General features: G+C 34.1%; 4 protein-coding genes across 4 annotated transcripts in view; 2 read left to right on the forward strand and 2 right to left on the reverse strand.

Moving 5' to 3' along the window:
* Nucleotides 1-5,424, forward strand: part of LOC117118698 (potassium voltage-gated channel unc-103-like) — a gene marked incomplete in the record, with an annotated part of 27,208 nt that extends 21,784 nt beyond the window's left edge. Inside the window, 1 exon segment of the mRNA XM_033263363.1 lies at nucleotides 326-5,424. Within this exon segment, the coding sequence (XP_033119254.1) occupies nucleotides 326-1,344 (1,019 nt within the window).
* Nucleotides 5,425-5,435: 11 nt separating this feature from the next.
* Nucleotides 5,436-7,915, reverse strand: LOC117119124 (UPF0722 protein-like). The gene is made up of 3 exons (XM_033263941.1): nucleotides 7,679-7,915; nucleotides 6,539-6,609; nucleotides 5,436-6,094 (listed from the first exon to the last, which is right to left on the reverse strand). Exons 1-3 carry the CDS (start codon nucleotides 7,869-7,871, stop codon nucleotides 5,864-5,866), a joined length of 495 nt encoding a protein of 164 aa, XP_033119832.1. The 5' UTR covers nucleotides 7,872-7,915; the 3' UTR covers nucleotides 5,436-5,863.
* Nucleotides 7,916-7,939: 24 nt separating this feature from the next.
* On the forward strand, nucleotides 7,940-12,693 carry LOC117118718 (heat shock 70 kDa protein 13-like). Its single transcript, XM_033263395.1, has 6 exons — nucleotides 7,940-8,075; nucleotides 8,914-9,056; nucleotides 9,419-9,616; nucleotides 10,791-11,007; nucleotides 11,570-11,740; nucleotides 11,988-12,693. The coding sequence occupies exons 1-6, from the start codon at nucleotides 8,051-8,053 to the stop codon at nucleotides 12,527-12,529; spliced, it is 1,296 nt and encodes a 431-aa protein (XP_033119286.1). The 5' UTR covers nucleotides 7,940-8,050; the 3' UTR covers nucleotides 12,530-12,693.
* Nucleotides 12,694-13,095: 402 nt separating this feature from the next.
* LOC117118746 (succinate dehydrogenase cytochrome b560 subunit, mitochondrial-like) lies at nucleotides 13,096-16,531 on the reverse strand (the record flags this gene model as incomplete). Its single annotated transcript, XM_033263430.1, is given in 5 exon segments — nucleotides 13,096-14,038; nucleotides 14,531-14,694; nucleotides 15,482-15,543; nucleotides 15,813-15,911; nucleotides 16,478-16,531. Coding segments are annotated over 5 exon segments (490 nt in total), but the record flags the coding sequence as incomplete, so codon positions are not given.
* Nucleotides 16,532-16,593: the final 62 nt, after the last annotated feature.

Here is a 16,593-nt window from a genome sequence, read left to right on the forward strand (position 1 = left end):
CTACTTACACCACTCTGTTGCTGCACTGCTGCTACTACCAATATCACTAGTACTACTGCAGCACTGCTGTTATTATTACTGCTGCTTCCGCTACTGCGCAGCTGCAAACGGCTTTTCAATTTCAGAGTGGATTTGGCTAACTTTTCTTGGTTTTCATAATCAGATTTTAGTGCAATTTGTTTTGATGTCTTGACATTGCTCGAAAATAGTAATCGTCAGCTTCGATAACTCGGTAGTACACGGGCTACTTTAAATTTGAATTTCGGTATGTTAAATTTTAACTATGTAATGAACTTAAAAAAAGCAATGTTTGATTATATTTCAGAGGAGTTGGATCCTCTCATTACCATGGAGTTGGGAAATACATTCGAGAAAAGACACAGAATACAATCAAAACAATGTAGCACCAAACGGGACAATCAAGATGATGGAGATGATTATTATGAAGATGAGTTGGACCTTTCCTACCTATGTGCAGAACCTACCAAAGACTTTCTGGATGTCGATCAGGGAACCACGTCAATGCCACATATAGTCGTAGAGGACGTCAGTCCCATTGTAGCCAACAGTGATCTTAACAATAAAATAGAAGTCGTCTTCTCAAAACTAGACGAGTTAGAGCAAAAATTCGAAGAGAAACGCGACGCTATATTCGAGATTTTAACAAGAGGATATCCTCACCATATCAGGCAAGCTTATGTTAGCAACAAGACGTATGCAAAACAAAATGGTGCCGTCTCAGGGCATAATATGTGGTCATCATTAGATGACGATAACAGTGATTCAAACATCTACTTTCACTTCGCAAATCCTTCTCGCCAGAAAGCATACATCCTCCGGAACTCCTCGGAGCATCAGGGAACAGATCCAGCAAATCTAAATCTGAACCGACCGCCCTCCGTTGGTTCGTATCCACATATCGAGCGGCGTTCCGGGTACAAACGTCACGAAGTGCTCACAGCAAGCGCATGCAATGTTACGGCACAATCTTCAAGAACAGCGGAGATACTAGCAAAATCATTATCCACGCCAGAATTCACAACAGACCACGGAAACCTCAATCTGTGGTCTCAACATTTTGATCCAATGGAGACCAAAGAAACTATATCAATGGATTCATTGGACAGTAATCTTATTGAGTTGCAAACCATTGACTTCAATCCAAATTCAGTCCAACTTCCAACCAATACTGTTCCAAGTCAAGGATCTGACCTCAGCAACCAGCTGCATTCATTTTCTCCCAGCCAATCAGGTGCAGCGATTGATGATAACGTATGCTACATCCTAGATAACTGCGATCAGCAGAAAACTGGTGAAAGTTTCTCTTCAACAACGTCCTGCTGAGTATATATATTGAAAAGTGTGTCAAAGTCCAAGATTCTGCCAAGTTTTAGAATGAAAAGTGTGTTGAGGACAAGCACGCCCAGTCATAAATTGCATACGATTATGTACCCGCTTGAAATAGGCTATATTATATGGATAAATCTCGTTAGGCTGCTAATATGGTAATATTTTATTTATAATTTTGATATTGTGCAATAATTCACTTTTAAATTGGCAAAGAAAACATTTGTTTGTGAAGCCATGTTTTACCCTTTAAGTATAGTAAACTTTGACCCTTTGATGATTATGGTGATACTAAAATCAATAATAAAATTAATAATCGCCATAATTGTTATAATTAATATCAATAACATTAATACAATAATTATTACTATTATCATTTAATTATCATCATCCTCATCATTAGTGTTAACTTATCGGGACAATCTCAGTTCTTAAGTAGTAACTACAGGTATTTAGTTTATATTAATTTCAGAAGAGAATTGTTTTTAAATAGTAAAACTCATGTATTGAAAACTATATATAGTATTTCGTTAAAAGGTTAAAAGTCATTGTCCAATATTTTTTTACACACATCGTTTTGACGTCCTCACAAAGCTAAATATTCTAAATAAGTACAGTATAAGAGCTATGGAAGAAAAAAATCAATAAGAAACAAGAATATTTTTGGGTTATGAACGCCTTATTAATTTTCTCAATAGTATATGTGTAGTAATTCCAGCAATAATGTAAATACAATAACCGAGGCTTGTCAGAATATTGGTTTCAAGGCCTAATTGAAATGTACACGCTTGCTTGCCAGTAAAGAATATCAAATAACTTTTGTATGGCCTTTTATGTTAAATATATTTAAATATTTGGATATTTTAGATTTATATAGAGGCTTGCTATCTGTTGGATTGGAGTTCTCCAATTGATATCGAAATAGATTTTTAAAATCCGAAGGCTTAATAAGTAATTTGAATCATATTATTATTATTATATACAACGAACGTTTTTGACTTTATATAATTTAGATAACACTTAAAAGAGGAATATATAATATATATAATTAACTATTAAATTATATATGCAATATATATGTATACTGTATATATATATATATATATATATATATATATATATTCATATGCATGACTCGAATTCTAAACGTGACATTAGCTATTTTTAAAATAATTTGAGTTCTATTATTTTGTTTATTATTTCAATTTTCTTATAATTAGCATTGTATTTGTGTGTATAATGCGTTGGTATAGAATTAATTTTTGTCTGAACTGTAACTTTTTGATAACTACTCTTACCAAATATAGTAAAATGTGGATTCGTATCCACTCTTTCTCACTTAAACAGAACATAAACAGAACAACGAATTCTTTCATTCAGTATAATGTATCTTTAGAATTGTTACTTATATAATACAGATTAATAATTTATGAACTATTGCAGTTATCTACCTACTTTTGTATGTTTAACCTTTAACTACTGTAATTATTGAATATACATTCCGTTTTAATAATGTTTGAGTGATTCTCTATTACTGACATATTTTGTTTCCTTTTTATATGTTTGTATTGAATGGTTTTAGATTCGATAATTTGTTTCCCTTTTTTATATGTTTTTATTGAATTCTTTTTTGTTTGTGTTACTATGTTGGTGAGTTCAGAAGAGTGTAATGTGTGACGTTTAAAGTAATATGTGGTAATAAGTAATGTATGACGTGTAAATTAATGTGCGAGAAATGAAGCAATGTGTAAAGTGTATCACAGGGTATTTTATAAAACTCTTATTTATTTAGATTCAACTTATTTTAATTCTAGAATTTAAAACTAGCAATATTGTGAATTATAATACATATTATGCTGCCGACGGCTCCTCCAAAACTTCTGTAAATACATTATATTTATGCTTATTAAGTTTTATGTGTTAGAACCCTTTTCTTTGAGACCTGATACGCAATTAATTAATAAACAATAAATTATTAAATCATATGATGTTTATGGGAACAGCTTCGCCTCGTAGCACATGGTAGAATAATTGAACGGTGGTGATCTGATTGGCTGGGATGGGCTGTTGGAAGTCCCGATAGGGACTATGTTTATTTTTTTCAACCATTTTTCACTGATGAGGGTGTTTCTCTATTATCAAGTTAAATTTTATGTGATCTATCTATTGTTCTATTTGTTATATAATAACAATAATAACCTTATCCCTTAACCCATGAGATTTAGCGTTTGCATTATGAGATCTCATATGAGATTTAATTTCTCTATTACTAGTATTGATCATCCATTCCTGATGATGATATAATTAATGTCGAAATATTGAATCCCGACACGATGGCGTGCATTTCGATACTTGGCTATGCATTATACTGTCTAGTATTAATCTCTGAGTCTCTTTAAAACTCCATTATATTCTTAACAATTTCCTCTAAGCCCCGCCCCTTGGAAATTGTTGCTAAGGTTTTACGCAACATATCAACGTATGTAAGCACATGCTTTTTAAAAACAACCCGTGTGTATAATGGAACAGGCGCGTACTCTTCGCCCTATTCTGATTGGTCAGTTGTTAAGTTCGATTTTGATGAAGGGTATGATATGTAGAATTGCCAACCATTTAGCTTTTTATAATATATTATTTAAAGACAATTTATTTTATCAATATAATTTGCATATTCATTTTCTGTGTATTATTTTAATGTACCTAGTTATAGTTTTCTGCTTTAGATTGTCTCTTTCAGTTTCATAAGTAACGAAAAACTTTGTTTACAGCGCAATCAAAGATAATTTTAAAGGTTCGTGGCCGTCTAAAGCGATTTAGCTTGTGTATTTGATAAATATACATTGAAGCACAAACATTAAAATCACTAATAATACTGTACTATATTTTGAAAAGGTATGTTTTGTTGTACCTCAAATTTTATATCTTCCATCATTAACCAATTTCCTTTGATGAGAACATACGGCTGGCCGATGTAAACTAAATTTGCCAGTTGGCTCTCTACCAATAAATATATAAAGTATATAAAATATATGATATAGCTTTTGTAATGTAACTATGTGATCGCACATCTTGGCTTTTTCGTACACATGGGAGATCATACACAGAAAACCGTACATTTGCGATTTGTTCATCAATCTAATTTTCTGTCCTATATGGAATGTTGCAGCACATCGATTCACAACTTTGGTTTCTAATGTATTTCCCATGTGGACGAATTATCCACCAGTTGCCTATGGACTGGGCGCTAATTTTCGATTTTAATACAAAAATAAAACTATTTATCTGGGGTTAAATGACCCATAACTGTATCATTATTACTGTTAATGATTTGATTGCTGCGAAAGTTTTCGTAAATTATACGGAATTTGTACATCGCTTCTTGTTCATTGCGTTCAAGGAATACATACACGACGCATGCGTACGAATGTAACCAATATGTAAATACCGTTTTTTCCTGATGTGTGTGAACATAGTGATAATGGTACGAATGTAATTTTAGTCAAAAAATTAAATAATATATTATGGTTACGATATTTATCAGATGGATGTTCCTGAAATGTCCTTTCGGGTAATGCTTGATATTTCAGCCTCTCGAATAATAGCTTTGGTAATTACATACTCTAATTGAACATTTTCTCCTAGGTCTGCAGTTCAGTTTTCACTGACGAGTGTAATGAAATATTTTATTTTGTTTCTTAAAGCCATTGTTTGAGCCAAAATTTTGAGAACAATCATATGACGTTTATAAAAAGCCTACCACATTTTACCATGTAAAAGAGCCGGTAGTCCCACCTAATGAGGGCGTGGTTGCCGTAACACATTTCAATTGCATTGTAACTTTTGTTATGGTTACTCATTGCGTTGAAGCTGTAGGCCCTAAGCATGACTATATCCACGGATTGTATTGTTTTAATTCATATTTAATACTTAAGCACTTGTACCTCTATGCAATGACGTCATCATCTATGAGTGTATATAGTCTTCCTTGTTGCAATGATTGATGTCAGTGATTGTTACCATTTTTAATGTATTTGTATGTGTAATACATTAAAAAAATAAAGACATGAAAAGATAAAACTACAGTGGAATTTTGTTAATGTTATTGTGTTGAGTTTATTAATAATAGTATTAATAAATAAATAAATAAATAATAATAATAAAAATAATAATAATTTACATTTATATAGCCATATTGTGCAGTGCCTTTTTGCACTTCACATCATTAATAGGCCTCCAAATTATAATGCAGGAAAATAAACAAAAAATAGTACAGTACTGCATACAATAAAAAAATAATATTCCCTTCTGCAGCAATCCTTAGGAAATATAATTATTATTAAATATAAACATATGATTCAACTTCCCCTTCTCTTCCCCGTCTTAACTGCCAAAATTCCTAATTTCTTTGATAGATGTGGAAATGCAGCCCACATCCAAAGTGACTCCCACACCGATTCTCAACATAGGCCTGGTATAGAGTATTTTTAGCCTTGGCCTGCTATAAGTATTTGCACAATCAAAGATTTGGCTTTTCTTTAAGAAGTCTTTGTTCAAATTTATCAAGTTCTTTCATTGCAGTCACAGCATCATCATCGCTATCCTCGTTAAACTCCTCATCATTCATGTAATTTCCTTTAAGCTTCGCCTGGTGGCGCTCTCGTCTTTTCTGATTTGACAACATTTCCTTATCATGTCGCTCTTTCTTCCTCTTTTCAAGTAGTGCAAGATTAGCTTCTCTACCTAAAGCCTGCAATCACGTAATTAGACGTTATTCGTCACAACCTCATCAATATTCATAAGGTTCGGGAGTACAGTAACTCTCTGACAAATCATTTTTAATGTATGGCAAATGATGTTTCTTTAATTCAAACAACCACAGACAGATGCTTGTGTAAACTAAATTCTTAGCAGTTGACAACCATTTAAAAAAAATGCATATCAGGTTATAAACACAAAAAAGTACAATGCATATGCAAATCAGGATCATAAAGAAAATGATGATAATGATGGTGGTGATATTAATAAGATAACACACGATAAGGATGTTGATGAGGAACATTATAAAAAGCAAAATAATTTGACACAAACTATTCATTTGCAAAATATTTAAGGATTTCAAATTACAAAAAAAATAGACTATATAATAACTGGGCCATAAATTAGCGTGCAAAGGTACGTGGACATATTTTACCTGATTTGTAATTCTTTTACTTTCTTCATAAATAGTCTCCTTGTGAGCCTTTTGAAGATGTGCTTCTAGTTCTTTTTAAAGAAAAATAAACAAACGTTTAATGAAACTATCAATTATGAAGTTATTGATTGTTAATGTAGTGACAAAACCCTTGCAATGTCAATTACGGCCGGCCGGCCGGCCTCGAAAACACTATGACTCCAGGTCAGGGCATTTGCATATCTGCAACTCCACACGGAAACGAGACTTGCTGCACAACACGGAAAGCATATCCAATTACAGTAAGTATGTCTACGTAGTGGCTGTATTTACAAATACTAATAATGAATCTAATAATAATATAATTGTAAGTCTGGTAGACACAAACAACCTGGGCCATGGCATAGACCTCGTCTAGATACCTATCAACATAATCTGGGCCTAGGCCTAGTTAGGTACCCTAATAATGATTGTTAATGCAAAAATTTCGCGGGGGCATGCCCCCGGACCCCCTACGACAGTGTTGTCTCAATCGGCCCAACTTTCGGCCCCCCTCCGGCCCCCCCTTTTGGACATTTCTGGATCCGCCCCTGAACGGTGTAAATCGTGTAGCTAAAGGCATACAACTTGGAAGTTTGATTGTGAGCTTGAGGTGAACTTATGCATTCGATGCAATGCCCATCAACTGAATTTAATTTTATCCTATTCATTATCACTGTGCGCAACTAGAATCAAAATGTGTATAGTAGCGCACAGTGTTAAACAATTGATTCCCTAAGTTACAAGAAATCATATATATGTGATTCTGGCAACCATTTCATTTACAAGATGGCCGAAAAGCGATCGGATGGGAGCCACTCGAGAGAGCAGCGTAAAACCGAATTTTTCTTAATAACACAAGCTGGATTTGTCATATAATAGTTTCAATCGTGTGGGTAAATGAATGTTTTTGCATAATACATGAATATTTAAGGAAATTACAACTTGGAAGTTTGATTTTGAAGATGAGGTGAACTTATGCATTAGCGCCGAATTTAGGATACTACTTATGTACTGCTGGGTTAGGCCCCTATTTATTGTCCAACAGAATACTAGCCTAGGCCTAGGCCTACGGCGGTAGGATCGTCCGTAGCGGGAGCGGACTTCCCTTCCGTCAGAATCCGAATGACTTACACTGACCAGACCGAGGCGCAATAGGTAAACGCTGTCTCATATCTCCTGATACTAGTCTTGATTCAATAGTAGGATGCAAATTAACAGACTGCCAAAACAATTTAGCACAAGCCTTATCTTCATCTGAACTACCTATGAAAACTGTTGTTTTTGCTTCCGTCGCTGGAGCGGTAGCCGCCATATTGTTGTCATGCAAATTATAAACAAAACATTTTTGACGAAAGTATGATCACGCCCTCTCTCGTAGTTTATCAACCGGAAGCATCTGAAAAGGAACTATTAAACATGTAACAACATATGGATGGTTTTGTAAAGTAAGAAAATTCATTAGAGGCACCGTAGCAATACCCACATCAGACGATGAGTACTGCAGTATCAATTTTGGGTATGTACTGTCAATAATTATTGTTTATCAAATATAATAATTAGATTAATTCTTTAGCGTATCAATAGCATTATATATATAATAAACGTCGACTTCACCTTCCTTGATTGAAACTAGGCTAAGGCTAGGCCTACTACTACTAGAGTAGTAGTATGCCCTTTCTACTACTAACTATATCTGAGCTTATGAGACTCTAGGCCTATCTATAGGCTAGGTAGTACTGGTAGGCCTAGCCTAGATCACCATCTATTAAGTTGTTTGAAATTAGATAGAACTAAGATAGTTTACTGTCACACCAAAAAGACAAAACTGTCTTTCATAAAACATGGGGATATGATAATATAAATAGTAGTCATTTACCTGACTTTTAAAAGGCCTGCACCATATATATCCCTCCCAAAAATAATGGATGATCTTTTTGTGACCTTGGCCCATGGCCCAAAATGATTTTACTGTATATTCAAACCTAATCAAGGGAAAGCAAGAATCATATGACCCGTTATTTTTTGGTGTTTGGTTTCCTATGCCGATGACGTTTTGCGTCTGCAGAAATAATATGAATGATGTTTTTTGCTCAGTACATTACTAAATACTTGTGAAAACAATCTCGCATGTGATTCGGATTTGAATCGAACCCACAACCTCCAGATAACTAGCCTGGTGTATTAACTACTAGACCACCGGTTTCCTACAGTGTATACTTATGTACAAATTGTTCCACGAGAATGGTTGATCCCATACAAATTGCACTTTGGCGTTTATGTTATGGCCTAGTAGCAACTAGGCCTTATTTATGATTTTGATAACTAAACATTTTATTGAATTCATAATTTTCCAGGTGCATCTATTTTAGCATTGTTATTAGCTGGGTACTTAGGCCAACAATTCTTACCTCCACCAAAGCCTAGGATAGTCGGAATTGACCTCGGAACAACATTTTCATGCATTGGAGTGTACCACGCTGTTACAGGTGATGTAGAAGTAAGTCATCACAATATTTTATCACTTTCTCCTTTGTCAGTGTTTTCCCAAATTTCTAAAGATGTAGATGTGCAACAAACTATGTGTGTGGGGTGGTTGGGATTTAAAGTTAACACTTTATTTCATCACACACTATCCCCTACAAATAAAAAAAAGCCACAAAAGGGGCTAAATAACATGTATTTCTCTAAATTTGAAAGTCAGAGGAAATTAAAAAATTCTGTTTCTTTTTTGAGAGGAGAATCACCCTAAATTCCATTCTATGCTTGGAAATCTCACTAATTAACAATTTGCAATTAGGACTGTGGTGTTTTTCCCCTCATAATTTATTGTCTATTTTGTCTATATGTTTTTAATTCCAGGTGATATTAGATTCAGCTCACCATAAGACAATACCAAGTATGGTAGCTTTTACTCCAGAGACTGAGCTGGTAGGGTACTCAGCCCTAGCCCAGGCTGAGCATAACCCAGCTAACACAATATATGACGCCAAGAGATTCATTGGCAAGAGGTTCTCACCTGAAGAATTTGTCAAAGAGGCAGAAAGGTACAATTTTAAGGTAAATTATTTTAATTGACATTTAATTTCTGAATGTTTTTAAAAACATCCTGAAATTGATTTTCCTAAAAGCTCTGTCCACACTATTGTATGCCCATATATAATCATGATGTGCCTATATATGGTCATGATGTGCCCATATATAGTCATGATGTGCCTATATATAGTCATGATGTGCCTATATATGGTCATGTGATGTCATCATGACCATATTTAGGCATGTCACATGTTTTTGTTAAATAAAATTTGATAGTCTGGACAGAGCTTAAAGCTACTGTAAAATATTTTTTATTTTCAAAAATGTATCCACTCGTCAGCAATGATTCCAAAAACAAATGCAAACAGGTCTGTCAAACACAGAAAAATTACTACTAAACTAAACATTTGAGACAACTTGATGTGATATTTCTTGATAGTGTATTATATATTTCAATTCAATTTTAATTTCAATTTATTCAACAAAAACCCCCAGGCTGGGGAAGGTAAAAATATCTAAAATACAATAAAATTTCACAATACAAATGAAAAGGAACTAACATTCATTATACAAAAACCAAAGTGTGGCAATTTAAAATGCTCTTGTTAAATTAATGATTGTATGAATATACTAAATAAAACTAATTAAAATAAACTAATTATAAACATGAAAGTGTACTACGATTAAATACGGTAAAAATGAGACTAAATAGCATCAGCAGTAATATCAATAACAATAATACAGTAATAATAATAAAAATTATACAAATTCAATATAAAAGCAGTAAAACATTTAAATAATTAAAACTTTCAAAATACAGACAAAATGAGGCCAAACAATTTATAAATTTTAAAGTCATAAAAGTAAAAAAATGCGAAATAATAATAATAATAAATATTAAAATGGAAAAAAGAGCCCATGGCAATACAGTATTTGATTTGCCTATCGGGACAATTTCAAAACAATTCAGAAAATTATAAACTGCGGCCCGCACCCAGCGGTGCTTGCTAGTCTTGGCATTGATTTCGCTCCTTTGCCATTTCGGTCTGTTGCCGTTTTAGTACTCGTCATTGCCATTTTGGTTCATTGCCGTTTTGGTTTATTGCCGTTTTGACCTGCTACTGCATAAGCAGTTCTTTACACTGTATTATGCATCATAATCATTGAATTAAATTTTGATAATTGCTACTTTTTTAAGTTGAAAGAACACAATGGATTGATTAGATTTGTGGTGGGAAAAAGTGGAAATACTACAGAAGTAAGCCCTGAGTACATAGGCTCCAGAATACTGGCAGAGTTGCGCAGAACTGCTGAAGCAAACCTCACTAGTAGTATCACAAAGGCAGTGATGTCGGTGCCAGCAGAATTTGATGACATTCAGAGGAACTATACCATCCAGGCAGCTAAACAAGCAGGTAAGACGCTACGGTTTAAAACTACTACTGCTGCTGATTTTGCTAATGCTGCTATTACTGCTAATACTACTTAGCTCTACTATATTAGAGTACTAATACTTCTACTACTACTGTCTGCTGTTGCTGACAGTACCTGCCAAAGCCACCATCACCACAACCACCACCACCAACAGCACAACTACCAAATACAGGACTACCAATACCACTATTATCAACACCACTGTCACCACCAAGAACACTTCCACCAACACCACTAATGTTTTAATACTATTTTGCTATTATTCCAGACTCTTAACCATGGTTCCATAGGGGGTTAACCTATGAAAACCAGGAGACAAGGGAATCCCAGGCTTCTGTTGGTGTCCATGACAACGACTCCTGTGGGAGTCAGGGACAAAGCCCAGAACAGTTTATCAGAGAGGGGTCGCTCAAGTACAGGTGCGGCCGAACCATAGAATCCCTTCCCCCATTCATTTCAGGCCCCTATTTCTACCAGTTATTACTGTATAACCTTCTCTAATCTTCTCTTGTGGTAACTAAAATATTTATAATTGCTCCTCAGGTATAGAAGTATTGCGACTGATCAATGAACCCACCGCAGCAGCTCTGGCCTATGGCCTGCACGGCAAGGAAGGTGTGGAGAATGTCCTTGTCGTGGACCTGGGTGGGGGGACACTGGATGTGTCTCTACTCAATGTGCAAGGTGGAATGTTCCTAACATTAGCCATGGCTGGTAAGTTGGAACATTGCAAGATACATAAATCAGTAAATTCAGTTCATCACTATATCATTCTCATCATCTTTTCTTCTTTTGAAACGGCTGTCTTCATATTATTAATATGTAGTTTTAGGTCTTTGTTGATGGTCTGCATCCATGTAGTTTTTTGAATTATAATTTATGTTCATTTTATTATGACTGAATAATTAATTCCAGGAAAAGGCCCCATATAAAAACATGCTGTTATTATTTTATTTCACAGGCAATAACCATTTAGGAGGGCAGGACTTCAACCTTAGGCTAAACCAGTTCATGCAGGATTCCATTGAACGCAAATTTAGAAAACCTTTAACAAATGCAGAAGATATACAGCGATTAAGGCTTTTTATAGAAGACGTAAAGCTTAACCTCACGAGCAAAGAGTCTGTCGCAGTTTCCCTTTCTTTACCTTCAATGGGTGAGGGCGCTATTTATAATGTTAATGTCACACGTGCACAGTTTGAAAAACTTAATGAGGACCTTTTCCTCAAGGTGTTGGTACCAATCAAAAAGGTTTTAGAAACTATTGAATTGACACCGCAGGCTGTTGATGAGATAGTTTTGGTCGGTGGGTCTACCCGGATACCAAAAGTGCGTTCACTCATTGCGGAATTTTTTGGCAAACAGCCAAATGTTGGGGTGGATCCCGAGTTGGCAGTAGCTTATGGTGTATCTATCCAAGCAGGTATTATAGGAGGGATGTGGCCACTCCAAGTTAGTGCAATAGAATTGAATACTGGTATAAAGAAGATAAAGGTTGAATAATGGATGGAGATACAGTATGATACTTTAATTTATTTTTAAAATATTTAAATTGCTTAGAAAGTGTATTGTGCACTATAATAAAATTTATTCTAATTTTGAAATTATATATCAACTTTATTTCAAGAAGTATTTATAATTTGTGAGGTCTCACCATGAAATGAGACACATTGTTGGTGAAATCATATTGAGATATTCACCAAAATAGGTCACAGTCTAAATTTTTACAAAATTTTTTGTTTTTATAAATTTGAATAACTTGATACTTATATTTTCTTACTAAAACAGTGTTCTTTGCACATATTCTGTAATTCTAGTCCTGTTATTTGTACAGGTTAGTTTATCTTTGAGGCCGATTTTCTTGAAACATGGTTCTCATACACCTAAACTTCAAATGCTCACATCTCTGGATCTACTTATCCTTGAGAAGCCATTCACAAAGACCAAATTAAAGCCTATAATGTGATTACCCAAATATAATATTGTATTACAGGTAACTCAATTTTTGATTATCTGACCTTGATACTAATTTTGTGGTGAGACCTCACAAATTATCTTTGACGAATTGCTATTATTAATACAGACGTGTTTAAATTGCCATGATTGTACACTTAACAAAAATGTTTTTGGATTTAAGAACTACGATGCATTGATAAATAATTCACAAACAGATCTGATGCATGATGTGTGGTGCAAGTTAAGTTTACATGTTTCATACATTTTTTTCATTTAAGGTCCATAATTTTATACGTTTTTTAAGGATGCTAACTTTTCACTGCACACTCAATCATTAATTAATAAATATTTATGAATTTTTTAAATGCAATTTAACTAGCCATAGAAAAAATAAATTTGAAATACAGTATATGAATTTCCGAATAACTGTCAGCGTTGTTTTCATTTTGAATATTGTGATTACTTCATAGGTTTTTCTCAACTAAATGGTTGCTAACAAAATATTAATTAATAAATAATTGTGACCTAAGCTGTCCTTTCTGTTAAGCCCACAAAGCACATAATTTTAGCAATATTCTGATTGGTCAGTTGATTGACACACTGGAAAGGCCAATTTTGAATTATAAAATTAATACAGTATAGCTTTGTAACCCCAGCATGGTTTACAAAGTTATACAACATGGTAGACCTGTAAAGTAACGTACCAGTATATATTACAGTACATATATAAATGAAAAACCTCAACATTTCAAAATCAAAACATAATTTATTAATTCAAATTAATTGAATATCTCAATATCTATCACTTTAGTTTCTAAATCAAACATTTTTGAAGCAGATTTTGAAAGTCTATACAGTTTTTGTAAATTCCATTGCTATTCCAACAACTGCTACTCTGTTGACTCTTGGTACAGGTAGATATTTCAAATTTTTGCCCATTCATATCTAAGGTTTCCATAAGAAGAGGGCAACAGCAGACACAGCAGAAAGTCCTATAACTACAAAGCCTGATCTGTAAAGGATGTGCATGTTGAACCCACGACCTGTATCCCACATCTGCAAAGAAAGTTGAAACAAAACATGAGTTGACAATAACTAAAGCTCTGTCCAGTATGCCATGATGTGCCTATATATGGTCATGATGTGATGTCATCATGACCATATTTTAGGCATGTGTCTTGTTTTTTAATTTGTTTGTGGGGCTTGCATAACACAACAAACCTATTTTCTAGTCTATTGACAATAAAATATTTTGCACCAATTTAAAATAATTGATAATACTTAAAATCAATTCATATGAAATCATGTAAATACGTAAAATAATTTTTTTTAAATAGTAATGATGTAATGGTATAAATATAGTTTGCAGGGGCATGGCTGGTTTTAGGGTGGAAAAATTAAAAGTAATTTTTAATCAACTTAATGGAGCTAATTTCCTGCCATGACCCCCCCCCCCCCATGTTGATTTCAACAGGAATAATAGTACTGTTACAATAATAACAACAATGCAAACAGCATAACCAAACCAATGATAACATAGATGCTTACCAAATGCCTGACTCCATTGAAGGTGTGGTAAACAGCGGCGACACTAATGCCAGCTTTACAAGTTGATATCAAAGCTGGCCCCACTGACCAGGACTTGATTCTATCTAACGTGTCTGCAAAGTTTGTTGGTACCATGAGCATAACTATTCCAAATCCATATAAACCTGTTAATAAATAAAACGGATTTAAGCCTGTTTCCCCATTAAATAGCTACACTACTGCTACAGTGTTTCACTGCATAGCTGTTCCCGATGCCAATGGGAAGGCTCCTGATTCAACTGAACAATTGTACTCTTGGGTGGAGAGGCACTTTACCTACAGTTGCCTCTCTGCACTCCTGAATTCGAAAAGAATGTTACTTTGAATTGAGTATAAGTGGGTACCTGGTAAATTCAAACACAAAATGAGTATGTGTTCTGTATGTGCTTCATTCAAGCTCAGTTCAGTTCAGTTAATTTTACATCAATCAATCAATCATTTTTTATTTCAAACAACAACAGCAAGGTTAAAATACAATCAAAACAATCGAGAAATACAAAAAAATATGCAATTTATGAAAAGGATTTTTCAATGACTGGAGGTAAAAATGTGAAGTGCTTAGAGGCCTTGTTGGCATTAAACGCTATTCTAACATATATTATGACCAATCAGCATTGCCAAAAGATGTTGACAATAGTGTGTACCATTGTTGCTAACTGCTTATCCTGGGAATGTTTAAATGTTCACCAGACTACTGTATAATTCATTATAGTTTTATTTTCTTTGGTTTAGTATATCAAAATATACACATATTTCATATTTCATAATTTGAATATTGGTGTCAAATTACTAAGAGCAAATATGCAAAAGTGGTAAATTTAGGAATAATGAATTTTTAAGCAAAATGACTTAAACCCATGATGGGTACATATTTGTTCAATTTCCAGTTTATCAGAAGAGTTTAATTCTCACCTGTAGTTAAAGCTATACCCATACCACGGTGCACGATTGACATGATTGCGGGAAGCTGCCATCTTAGTGAGAAATATAACAGAAAATATTATTTCTAAAATGCGTCAAATGTAACATGACTAAAGGTACATGAAACATTTAACGTTAAAAGAAATCCGTAATCCTAAGTAGGCAAGTCGTCCTTTCATAAATGCATATAACCTGCATCTATAGGCCTATCATCATCACTCTCATTCAAAATTTTATATCCTCTTTTTATCTTTAGCACTTGAAGAAATTGCTTCTTAAATTGTTTTGTAATATGAAACGAAAGTCTGAATGAGATTCTTACTTCCAAATTGTGACATGAGGTGATACAGGTCTCCTGAGGCGCTCATTTCGTTTCCAAAAAGCCTTCATCTCTTCTCTTGCAGTTGTTGCCATTCTAAATCTTTAAAAATTAAAACACTTGGGATGATATCTGATCTGTGACAAAAAAAAACAGTTATATGCCCATATATAGTCATGACATGCCTATATATGTTCATCATGTGATGTCATCATGGCCATATTTAGGCATGTCACATGTTTTTGTCTAATAAAATTTGAGTGTCTGGAGAGGGCTTTATTTAAGGTGACAGAATATGGATGGTTATGAGTGGTGGCTCAAAAAATATGCTGACAGAGGAATCTAAACTAAGAGGCCATCTAGTGACCCAAGTGGGTCAAAAGATTTTACGGATTATGAATTTAGACCACAAAATTTGAAATGCAATCTCTAGCTTTTGTTGGACTGGCATATGAATATTTTTAGTCTGATGACCTCATCAAGTGTAGCATCAGGCGACAGAGGAAATTCCCCGACCCCCTGATCGTACAGTATGTAGCAGCACATCTTTAATCTATCCTACTGCACTGGATATACTGGTGGACACATCTACTTAGTTGTTTTTTAGTTTTACATTATGCACTATGTTGACACTAACTAAAGTTCTATCAGTACACCAAGGTACTTACTTTCCAACCTGTCTTGGCTGCAGTTGTTTGTAAAATTGCTGGCGGCATGATGCCCTGAAAAATTGAAATATATTATATATATATATATATATATATATATATATAGTTTTATTTAT

The sequence above is a fragment of the Anneissia japonica genome, unplaced genomic scaffold (genome assembly GCF_011630105.1).
Source record: "Anneissia japonica isolate Jap-2015-1 unplaced genomic scaffold, ASM1163010v1 scaffold7370_len818893_cov191, whole genome shotgun sequence".
NCBI classification, from domain to species: domain Eukaryota; kingdom Metazoa; phylum Echinodermata; class Crinoidea; order Comatulida; family Comatulidae; genus Anneissia; species Anneissia japonica.

Excerpts from the sequence above, each read along its gene's own strand:
- LOC117119124 (XM_033263941.1), bottom strand. The coding sequence starts at position 7,871 with ATGGCGGCTACCGCTCCAGCGACGGAAGCAAAAACAACAGTTTTCATA. Across the intron at positions 6,610-7,678 it reads TGGTCAGTGTAAGTCATTCG|AACTAGAAGCACATCTTCAA; the intron begins GATTCTGACGGA and ends TTCTTTAAAAAG. Across the intron at positions 6,095-6,538 it reads GTAAAAGAATTACAAATCAG|GCTTTAGGTAGAGAAGCTAA; the intron begins GTAAAATATGTC and ends ACGTGATTGCAG.
- LOC117118718 (XM_033263395.1), top strand. The coding sequence starts at position 8,051 with ATGAGTACTGCAGTATCAATTTTGG. Across the intron at positions 11,008-11,569 it reads CCAGGCAGCTAAACAAGCAG|GTATAGAAGTATTGCGACTG; the intron begins GTAAGACGCTAC and ends ATTGCTCCTCAG. Across the intron at positions 11,741-11,987 it reads CCTAACATTAGCCATGGCTG|GCAATAACCATTTAGGAGGG; the intron begins GTAAGTTGGAAC and ends TTTATTTCACAG.